Raw genomic sequence first — 12,541 nt, 5'->3', positions numbered from 1 at the left:
TATTCTCCTATGATGTTCCTAAATTTGCACTCTTTCCCCAACTGCACTTTGAAATCGCCAACTAGGATGATTGTGTGACATTCTGGGACCTTGCTGACAATGTCCTCTAGTTCTTCCCAAAACTTGTCAGTATTTTCCACATTACCCTTGTTGTCCTCATTGATGAGTGCATGAACATTTACTACAGTGTAGATCTTGTTTGTGCACTGGAACATTAGCAGAGACACTCGACTGTTCGGCGAGCTGAAGTCAGTTACTGAATTGAGCATCTTATGGCTTACAATGAACCTGGTCCCCAGGTGTGGAAATTCTTCATTTTCCTTTAAAAATGTGATAGCCCTCTGAATCAAAGGCATGTTCATCTGTATACCTGGTTTCCTGTATTGGTGTGAGCAGTATCTTGTGGCGAGTCAATGTGTCTGTTAAATGTGTGAGTTTGTCCTCCATGCTTTAGTTGAACATTGTCTTGGGGGACCAGAGCAGCATTCATTTTAAACAATTTAAGAAAACCCATATCTGGATGTCCAGATGGGGAATATGAGTTCTGCTAATCTAAATTTACATCAACATAGACACTCCATGAGTCACCATATGGCACATGGTGGAGGGTACCATATACCACTGTAGTCATTCCCTTTTTTGTTCCACTTGCAAATGGAGCAAGGGAAAAAGAAATGTCTATATGCTTCCTGTGAGATGTATGTTGGTGGCAGTAGGACTGTTCTGTAGTCAGGCACAAATGCAGGTTCTCTAAACTTTCTTAATAGAAACAACAAAATATAAAATTACTGAGGCTGCAGTTGTGGTCCTACTCGTGTTATTGCATAACTGATTTTAAGGCATCATGCCTCACCCTCAGGTGCATCTGTTTACAGTTCCCATTCCATGGCCATGTGATATACATATGTCCACTATGAAGCATAATGAATTTATTTATTAATAGTGTCTCATGAAGATAATGACTATTCCCTCCAGGGATTCACGTTTCAGTTCTTGGAGCATTTCTGTAATACTCATGTGTTGGTTAAACCTACCAGTAACAAAACTGGCAGCACACCTCTGAATTGCTTCAATGTCTTCCTTTAATTTGACCTGATGTGGACATCTAAGAGCCAAGCAGTACTGCTGAATGGGTCACAAACCTAGAATTCTTCGAATGAAGTGAAGTTGACCATCAATACTAATGACTTTATTTGCTTATTCCATTTCACATTACTTTGAAATGTTATGTCTAGATATTTAATCAGCATGGCTGTGGCAAGCTGCAAACAACTAATAATGTCCTCCAACATTACAGGACTGTTTTTCCTACTCATCTGCATTAATTTACATTTTTCTACATTCAGAGCGAGACGCCATTCATCACACTAAATACAAATTCTATCAAAGTCATCCTGTATCCTTCTGCAGTAACTCAAACATGATTCTTCCCTGTACACTGCAGTCTTATTAGCAGTCACAATCACATTTTGCTGCTCACCCTGTCCATCAGACTGCTTATAAATAAAGGGAACACTTCTCTGGTGCACTCATGATGATACTCTTGCCCCCAATTAACACTCACTGTCCAGAACAGCATAGTGTGATCTGTTATTTACAACAGCTTTGAGCCACTCGCATATCTGATAATCTATGCTCTGGCATTTCTTAACAGTCAGCACCATGGCACTGTCTCAAACAATTTCCAGGAATATGGGAATATAAAATATGTCTGTTGTCCTCCATCCATGGTTCACAGGGTATCACGTAATAAAAGTGCAAGATGAGTTTCACATGAGTGATGCTACCTAAATCTTTGTTGATTTGTGGATAGAAGCCTTTCTTTCTCAAGGCAATTTGTTGTACTTGAAGTGAGAATATCCTCAAGAATTTTGTAGCAAACCATTGTTAAGGATACTGGTCTGTAATTTTGTGGGTCCTTTCCCAAATGGAAGTCCCCTGTTCTCAACAGTGCACACTCTTGCTTTTTAGTAAGTAATATTGAGACTGCCAGGACATTTTGAGTTCTTTACAAATGGGAACCACTTTAGATTAATAAGAAGCTAGAGAAATGAAATTCTGTTCAGATGGAGTCTTCATTGTCTCAGTAAACCTATAACAACATGCCATATACCCAAGAAGTTGCTTGCTCGTAAATATTTTGGGCCAGTACTCATTGAATTCCTGGCACAATCCTTGCCTTGCGTCAAGGTAAAAAAATTACTCCCCGCTACTCTCCGCACTCACTACTTCTATTAATTACAGAATTGTACCTTCTGTGACAATCCAGTCAATGAAACCAAGATACTTGCTTCATAAACCTTGCCTTATTCCACAGTCCATCATTGCCCCTCAGCACTACACAATGATGTCACTAACAGCACCAGCCTCAGGGCGCCTAGGACCATCTTCCTCAGTCTCAGCCAGTTCTTGATACTGGACAAAGGGGTCTAGTAATCATTCTTGAAGAACTAAGGCACAGCCGCATTTCCTATGTTACAACAAGATCTATTTTGTTCATTCAAAAGTAGTACTGTTAGTAGTGAAGAACAAGGAAACTACCTCACCATTACTTACAAATTTGTGTCAGTGTTTTCTTGATGTCACTAAATCAGGACTTTTGTTCTTTCTGAAGTTTTTATAGGTCTCACTCTCTCCAAATATTTTACATCACTCAGTCTTTGGAAACTTGTATTTTTTTGTTATCAGTTTACTTTGTTGAGAAGCTTCTGACAACTGTCACCTCCAGCTTCTTTGCTAATATGCAATACATATGCCACATGTTACTCTCACCTATTTCTTGCCTCTTCTTTAACCCAAGCCCATTACTTTCTCACGTCTCTTCCAATCACACAGTCTATTTTACGTTAACCAATTTGTGAATACAACTCCTTAATGTTATTGTGCTGACACTTATAGTTTTCTTTACCCAGCTGTTAAACAGAAGCACTTCCACCCATTTTCTGCCCCACTTCCCAGTTCCAACACTTCCCCCTGTCCCTTCCATGCTGTCACTAGTCCTTACAGCCATCTTTTAACAATATTTATAAGTTTCCAAATTTCTTTAGCTGACAAATCTTTTTCCACACTACCCGAGTATATGACAGTATTCCTTATGGCTTCACAATCTTTCAGCAAATGGCTGTACTTAATGCCCAGAATAGTATTCTGTATTGCAATTATGAAGCAGTTACTGCGAAGTCTTGAAATTTAGCCACTAAAGATTTCCTCATTACTATTACATTGACCAGAAAATTTCATAATTCTAATGCTGCCCAAGGAGGTATTACAGCAATATTGCCTCAAGACAGGAAACAGAACCCATCTTACTTTAATAATATGAGAAATCTTTATATTCTTTCTATTGTTTCCTTGTGCGACTATACTATCTCATGAAAAGTAATTTCAGGTATCGCTATGATATTTACATGAATATAACCCATTTCGGAATAGGTATAATTCAGTTTAAAATTCATATAAAAGAATGTAAGTTGAATACATTGTTATGCTTAAGCAAACATACACATATTGGTCCAAATGAACATGTGTCAAACACTGACAGATTTTGTTAGTGCAAAGTGTGTTTTTCACTGTACTGAGTTTGAGGTAAATGTCTGGAAAATTATGAGTTTTCCATTGCTGCTATTTAGCTTTTGATTACAATCTAATGAAATAGCTCACATTAACTTAATTGGCTACTGTGTAACATAGAAACACTATAAAAAACTAAAATCTCTTTCTCAGTCATCCAAGAAAAAATGGCTTTTCATTTGGATTTTGCATTCAAAGTCTCATGTAAAAAAGTTAAGTATTTAACTGCAAATTATTTTTAGATAGAGCAAACTTTATCTGTCTACTTAGTAAGTAAGACAAAGGGTTCTCATCCATGCTTCACATCACACATGCAAATGTGCAGCAAAATGCAGTTTTTTTAACAAAACATTGTCAGGGTATCAAGAAATTTGTAAATTCATTAGACATAAGCTGTTTGTCATTTGTTTGTTTAAAATTTCAAGCTCTTTCATTAATCTTGGATTTCTACAGATGAATCAAAATTGCAGTCAATATGATTAATTTAATTGCTAATTGTTTCTTATCTACAAGGTTATGAACTTAATAGATTATCAAAGAAACAAGCATGAAACCATAACTATAGTATACAGTGAAGTACAGGGTGTTTATAAATGAATATCGAGATTTTAACGCTTTACAATATTTATTATATTAAACTTACAGTTATAAATGATATGTCAAATGAAAGAGCAACTTCAACAGTTTTATCCAGAACCTTATAAACGTTCAAAGTGAGCGCGATTTGTCACACGGCACACATCAAGTCTATAGCCAAGTTCTTCCCAAACGTTGATAAGAGTGTCTTCAGTGATTGTAACAACAGCTGTTTCAGACTGGTTTCTTAATTCAGGGAGGTCTGCTGGTAGCGGAGGCATGTACGCATGATCCTTGATGAAGCCCGAAAGGAAAAAATTGCATGGCAATAGGTCAGGTGAATGTGGAGGCCGTACAAAGCAAGTCCTGTCATTGGGGCCCTTGCGGCCTATCCAGTGCTTGGGTACAGTGAAGTTCAACCAATTGCATACTTCGCTATGTGCACTGCACATGCACATTGGTGCCAAATACAACTGTTTGAGTTGCTCTTTCATTTGACATATCATTTATAACTGTAAGTTTAATGTAATAAATATTATAAAGTGTTAAAACCCTGATATTCATTTATAAACACCCTGTATAGTTGATTATAACCATCCAACTTTTACAATGTAGTTCACCACTTCACTTTCCACACAGGCAGGATTTTATGTGGTATGGGTCCAATGATATACTAGCATTAGTGATATGACCAACCATGTTGTGTAAAGTGGAACCATCAAAGTCAATGTGAAGATGAAGAATGTATTTAGTTGGTAAGTAGAGGTGCCATTTGATGAAGAGCAAAAATGTCTGCTAAGTTTAGAGTACACTCCATATAACATAAATCTAAGTTCTGTTCTCCAAACTATTTGTGCACAGGATGTATACCATGGCTAGGAAAATTTTGAAATTGAAAGTCCCATTACAATTTCAAAGTACATTTTCATGGAGTGTACAATACAGCAGTACTGTCATTTGTTCCCCTATCAGCAGCAGAGACCCATTTTTTTCCATTTAGTGTATTCTACAACATGCAACTGCCACTGCTGATCTGCACTGTGAGAGCAATATATTAATACATGGGATTCTTAGCTTTTTGTGGTTAATGTTGGACTCTCACATGATAAGTTGCAGAGTTCAATGAAAACTTTGACTCCTCAGACCAACAAATCATTTTCCAGTCATCAAGCATCTGACTGACATTCTTGCTGCACTGGGAAAAAATTGCATGGCAATAGGTCACAAATGTGCACAAGATGTAGTGTAGCTGCGCCTCTCCCCCCTTTCTCCCGAAAAAAAATTTTCTTCACACACAGAACTCAAACTCTTCTGTGCCATGTAGACATACATATCAGTTCAGTATCAGTTTAAAGAAAGGCATAACATGTACTGGATACTGACTAGTAGTGAGTGTACCCAAAACCAGTTGTCATAACATCTCAAAGCTACTTCACCATTCACTACAAAACTAATATGAGTTTCCCCACAGCTCAGATCATTGTCACACTCTTGGATTTGTTGAACACTTTCTTACTGGGTAGTCATCTCATTCACTGTGTCCCTCCTATTGGCATATGTCAGCTACCATAATCAACACTCATTTCAAACATCAACATTTCCCTGTTATCCATTGTTATGTAAATAGTAGAATATTTCTGTGTTGACACCAACCTCAATACACTACGATTTAATTACACAAACACTCAAAAACATCAGTCATACATTTGTGAGCCAACATGTCAAACTTTTGGGTCCTCATGATGGTCATAATTTATTCTGATTCCCTCACAGCACTGAAATGTTCACTGTGCAGTGGTCACAAACATAACAAGATGAAGAAGAGGTTAATGTGGTAAACTGCCAGCTGTTGACTTGGTCACACCCTATAAGATCCTTGTTTGATAAGCACAAATTTGTGTATACATTTGATAAAGATCAAATGAATTTAATATCTTATAGTGAAGCTTATGATAAAACATAGGAATCCTGAAGAAAAGCATTGGAACATTAATATAAGTTTTTATAAGTATGGAGTAGTATTGAGGATTTCTACATAAATAACCAAGAGAAAATACAAACACATTATTGTAAAATTGGATCTGCCATGACACCTGAGGGGGAAAAACCTATCATTCCAAACAACAAAATATACTAGGATGAAATGAAACAGGTTCACTAGGCTCCATGTTTCTTAGACTTTACCAATGGGGCTAATTTTTGGAGTAGTTCAATTAAAATTCAGTAAAGAACTATAATTTTACCACCTTGCCACTGTGAAATTTACTTATACATGGTTTAATTAAAAATAGGACACTACAGTGTTATATCAATCATAAACAGAAGACACACAGTTCATTCTTATGAACAGAAAAATCATTTGCAAAACTATTAATCTTGACTGGCTTTTTTTTATTGTAGTTCATTGTGAATATTAGACATTTACACTATTTGCCAAATATTAAACTTTCCCCAGGCTGAGCTAGTATTTCATACAGAACATGCAATAATGTATATAAAGAGCTTGTGAAAATTCAGTTGTGATGGATTCTGCAGTATCATGTTACTTTGAAGTTTTGTTACATTTAGTGAGGACATTGTGTAAATGTCATATTTTTCAACAGCCCTGTTTCCTTCATGCACAAAATGCACAGTAGGTTAAGTTGCAGTTACATCATATTGAAACATGACAACATAAATCATTATTGCAAGCACTGCCTACCTTGTAGCTGTCTGTTTATAAGTGCGGTGATGCCCGGCCCCTCCCCTGTTTTCTTCACAATTAGCATTGGCTTATCCTCTCCATCATCAAGACTATTTGGTAGATGACCATTATTACTTGCTGCCATTGTTTCACTAACCTGTAGCAACATTTCTAATTATTTTTCCATTTCATTTTACAACTTTATAACAAATTATTATGACAGTTCAAAAAGTCTCTAAGCAGAAAATCCACAGTAAATTGATTGTGTAAATGACAACTTCCTCAGTTTTCAGGAAGTAAATGCCACCTTCCACTGAACCAAAGTTCTTAGCACATGAAATAGCTACTTTTCCTTAAAAATATGTAATTCTACTAACATAGTATGATTGCTGCAGTCTGTTTATGTAACCATGGTCAAGCAACAGTAGCTTGGTTTGTAGCCTTTGTTGGTGGGAATAGAAGCAATGTTTTGCTTTTTTTGTATAGCAATAAGTAATGGATTATATCTGCTTAGTCACACATCAAACAATCTCCAGTCAAACACTAAAAACAAAAATGCATCCCATCTACCATAAAAGAATCTTGGCATTAAAACCAAGTGTAATTAGGTATGTGCATGAGCCAACGTAAGTAGGATATTGTTAAAAGGTTACTGTTAGCATAAATGTGTTGTAATACAGATCCCGACTTAAAGAAATTAATAACTATTTTGTATCCAGAATGAGATTTTCACTCTGCAGCGGAGTGTGCGCTGATATGAACCTTCCTGGCAGATTAAAACTGTGTGCCCGACCAAGACTCGAACTCAGGACCTTTGTCTTTCGCGGGCAAGTGCTCTACCAACTGAGCTACCGAAGCATGACTCATGCCCGGTACTCACAGCTTTACTTCTGCCAGTACCTCGTCTCCTACCTTCCAAACTTTACAGAAGCTCTCCTGCGAACCTTGCAGAACTAGCACTCCTGAAAGAAAGGATATTGCGGAGACATGGTATAGCCACAGCCTGGGAGATGTTTCCAGAATGAGATTTTCACTCTGCAGCGGAGTGTGCGCTGATCTGAACCTTCCTGGCAGATTAAAACTGTGTGCCCGACCGAGACTCAAACTCGGGACCTTTGCCTTTCGCAGGCAAGTGCTAGTTCTGCAAGGTTCGCAGGAGAGCTTCTGTAAAGTTTGGAAGGTAGGAGACAAGGTACTGGGAGAAGTAAAGCTGTGAGTACCGGGCGTGAGTCGTGCTTCGGTAGCTCAGTTGGTAGAGCACTTGCCCGCGAAAGGCAAAGGTCCAGAATTCGAGTCTGGATCGGGCACACAGTTTTAATCTGCCAGGAAGGTTCAACTATTTTGTAATTCATCAGTGTGGGTTAGCTATGTGTAGTGATGTATACCACTGTAGTGTCATCAATAAACTGGAATGCTCTGAACACACAACTATGTGAAAAACAATACATCAAACTGAGCTATATTAATTGTCATATCTGATACAACATGCTATCAAACACTTTAAAGACATGCTGGAATTCTTTTGAATATCTAACTGAAATATTTACTAATCAAATTGTGTGTATATAAGTTTCAAGCTCATAATGTCCTAGTGGAAAACTAGGTTGTATATACACTTATGTTTCTTTAAAGAGTACACATGAAAGAATATTCCCACAAACTATTTGTTATAGATATGTGTACCTATACGTTTTAGGAAAGGACAGATGTTATCACTATAAATATTACACAAACATTGTTACTAAGGACTATTATATTTGCAAAGGTCCATACTTGATTACATGCAACAAAATGAAAGGTTATAAAGAAATAAAAGTGGCAAGTTTTAGACTTAACAGAGTAGGCAAATGTGTCATTGAATAACATTAGCCTGTCTTACCTCAAATCTGATGCAAGAGTTTCTTTTATCACTTGTATGTTGTTACTACTGTTAAAACTGTACACATAGTTAACATAGTTTGCCTAAGAATTTACTTTTGTAATTCATTTAATGATTTTTAACTTTGTAGCTGATGTAACAGATGGTTCATCAAAATGTTTTAGTGTTCTGTGAATTACAGATGATGCATCATTTGTCCAAAGTATCCAGTATACTACACTTACACAAATTATGATTGTTTATGTATACAGCCATAAATTCCCAGAAGGTGGACAAATGAAGAGATACAGAAAAAATAAGATTGCCTGTGTGGAGTAGAAATATTAAATGAGTACGTCCCATACTAAGACCAGTGGAGAAATACTCCTATGAGAGCACAAAAAATGCAAACATATTCTGACTAAAAACTTGGATACCAGCTACCTCATGCTACCTTCCTTAGCACCTTTAAAATTTTTTCAAAAATTTCTGCAACTAAACATACTCACACTTTTTTTTTAACATGCAGCTTACCTCAAACTCCCTTGAGGTCCCCTATCTGTGACTCACTCACACCCACTAGCTCACTGCTGTAAGTTGCTCATATCCGTCTGTTCCCAGTTGCCCTTTCTCATTCATTCATTCAGCCCAGCTCATTATCATTATCTGTTAGTGTCTCTCCATCATTCTTTCCTGTGTCACAGCCACAGTCTCATTCATTCTGTTCTACTACTATAGTCTCCTCTCACATTTACTGTCTCCCTCTTGCTCTCTCTTACTGCTAATATCTCATTCGTTCCTTCCCACTCAGCTGTCTCTTCTCACTGTCACTATCTCTCTCTTCCTTGTTGTCACTGTTATACATTCTGCCTCTCATCATAATTGGCTCTCACCCACTTCTACTTTTATTTTCTCTTTATCCCCTCCCCCCCCCCCTCCCCTCACCCCTCCGCCCAGCATTGTCTCCTTCAGTCTTTTCCCAGCACTGTTCTGTCACTGTCAGCTATGTCCACTACCACTGTGTCCCTCTCTTCCTCTCACGCTACCATTGTCTCCTTCACTCTTTCGATAACACTATCACCATCTACTATTTTCCAGTATTTATTACTTTTCTGTCTCTTTGCCACTGCCACTGTCTTCTTCTCTGTCAGCAAACAGCCAGGTGACAGGAAACTTAGGTCAGCTATGCAAGGACTTTGAGAAGGAAGATCAGGTAATTATAGTTGGGGGAGCAGGAAACAGCCTGGCTATGAATCCAAGATATACTATTAGGAGTGACCTGGATAAAATAGGAGCAGAAACTGGGCACACAAATGTGGGGTTTGTGGAGGTCTATCAGTGCCATGATCAGCCCTGCGTAAACACTGCTGTAAGGCGTGTTAACACTGAGCTGAACAGGATGTTCCAGAGACCAGCAAAGTCTCACATGAGTGTTGTTCCAGTTGATGCTATTGATAGGTGGGGTTACACTAAACATGCCCTGCAATAGGAAGGGGAAAGATAAGTTAGCTTCTCTATTAGCAGATACTGTAAAGGGGGCCACAGTCACACAAGGGGTGATCCTTCTGGTTATTGGGACCAGGCAGACAGGTTTTTTTAGGTTTAAGCCAAATTCCAGACAGACAACAACCAAGGAAAATAGAAGAAAACAAACTTCATGCACAGCAAATGGGGATAAAGCTAACGGTGGTATCAACTTACTTCACCAAAATATCAGGGGAATAAAAAATGAAGTAGATGAGCTGATAATGTGTTTAGATGATCTCAAAAATAAGAATGAGATTGATATACTTTGTCTGTCTGAACACCATGTAACTGTGGGGATGGAAAATGTCAGTATAAATGGGTATCATTTATCATCTTACACTTTTATATCTAGTATGGATATAGGAGGAGTTGCCATTTTCATAAAACAAGGGTATAAATACAGAACTATTGAAGTAAGCAAATTTTGTATTGATCAGCACTTTGAGGTTTGTGCATGTGAACTTCAGCTAGATAATGTTGTGTTGATATCAGCAACAGAGTACAGGTCTCCACTAGGAGATTGGGAGCTATTCATGAAAAAGTTTGACTCCTGTTGTGCTGTCTGCCAGACAAAAAGAAGTAGTTATTGATCTTTGGTGATTTCAATGTTAACTTTCCAAGCAATTCTGAGAGGAGAAGTGAACTAGAAGTGTTGTTAATAACATATAACTTTGGATCAGTGATCAATTTCCCTACACGTATAGCTCAGGACAGTAGTACTCTAATAGATAATGTATTTGTCCAGCTAGAGGGTGTAGAACGAACACACAATTTCCCTGTGGTAAATCGATTATCTGACCATGATACACAACTGATTAACTTACAAAACCTAACAGGGCATACACTTCAGAAACCATTAAGTAAAAGTGTGAGGGTGCTCAACCCGGTATCTGTAGGTCACTTCAGAGAAAGTTTAGGAAATGTTAACTGGGAAGATGTATATAATGAGCTAAATGCTAATGATAAATGCAGCATATTTCTCGACAAATTTATATTCCTTTTTGAACATTGTTTTCCAAAGAAAATTACTAAATGTAACACCACAAACTTTTCAAAGAAACCTAGGATTACTACAGGTATTACAGTATCTTCAGAAAGAAAAAGAAAGCTGAATGAAACAGAACTAGTAAATATCCAGAAGTAGCTTTACACTATAAAAATTATTGTAACATACTGAGAAAAGTTGTAAGTATATCAAGATATGTATGTTAGAGAAGAAATTAATGACTCCAGCAATAAAATCAAATCAATATGGAATGTTGTTAGAAGTGAGACAGGAAAAGTAACCACAGGGTTATGTAGTATTACTGTTAAAGAGAATGAGACCATCTTAACCAACAGTACGCAAGTAGCCAATGTATTCAACAATCACTTCTTAAGTATAGGGGAAAAAATTGGTGAGAATAGTTCAAAAGAAGAATCCAGGCAGCACATGGAAGAGCCAGTTTTGAAAAAATTTTGTCAGATTAAGTTTCATCTAACAACATCTTGTGAAATAAGAAAAATTACTTGTATTAAATCTTTGAAAAATAAATGTTGTGACATCTCTAACAAGTTATTAAAACAGTGTGGAGCAATTACAGCTGATGTTTTGAGTCACATATGTAATGCATCACTGACTCAGGGTATTTTTCCAGACAGGTTAAAATATGCCATTGTCAGGCCTCTCTACAAAAAGGGACTGTCAATAATTATTGGCCAGTATCCTTGTTTACAGCATTTTCAAAAATCTGTTCCACAGAGACAGCAATATACAATTTCACTGTCCACATAATAGAGTCTTTAAATAGTAAAATATCACCAGTGGAATATTCTGTGACTTGTCCAAAGCACTTCATTGTGTGAACCATGACATTATATTAGAGAAATTAAAATTCTATGGTATAAATGGAACAGCATATGAATGGTTTAAGTCATATCTACAGAACAGGAAGCAAAAAGTCTCTTTACATGCTTCAAGGAGTTTGCCACATCATCTAACTGGGGTGAAATTACAGTAGGTGTTCCACAAGGTTCAATCATTGGTCCCCTCCTGTTCTTGATATATGTGAATGACCTCCCTTCTTATGTGAAACAAGATTCTGAACTGACACTGTTTGCTGATGGTACAAGCATAATTATTAATCCAGTAAAAGAAAGTCCATTAGAAAATGATACAAATAAGGTCTTTGTAAAAGTTATTAATTAATTTTCTGCAAATGGGCTTGCCCTGAACTTTGAAAAAACACAGTACATCCCATTTTCTGCTGCAAAAAGTATAATTCCTTCAATAAACATGACACATCAAAAGAAGTCAGTAGACAGGATAGAGGATAATAAGTTTTTGG

At 37.1% G+C, this 12,541-nt stretch overlaps 1 protein-coding gene across 1 annotated transcript in view; it reads right to left on the bottom strand.

The window, feature by feature from the left end:
* The window catches only part of LOC126184104 (popeye domain-containing 2), a 174,740-nt gene that overhangs the window by 67,836 nt on the left and 94,363 nt on the right, over positions 1-12,541 (bottom strand). The window contains exon 5 of the mRNA XM_049926467.1: positions 6,848-6,986. Within this exon, the coding sequence (XP_049782424.1) occupies positions 6,848-6,986 (139 nt within the window). The remainder of the gene's footprint in view (positions 1-6,847; positions 6,987-12,541) is intronic.

Source organism: Schistocerca cancellata, chromosome 4 (assembly GCF_023864275.1).
Source record: "Schistocerca cancellata isolate TAMUIC-IGC-003103 chromosome 4, iqSchCanc2.1, whole genome shotgun sequence".
Classification (NCBI taxonomy): Eukaryota; Metazoa; Arthropoda; class Insecta; order Orthoptera; family Acrididae; genus Schistocerca; species Schistocerca cancellata.
Note: the sequence above shows the minus strand (reverse complement) of the source record. Positions and strands in the feature narration are given on the sequence as shown.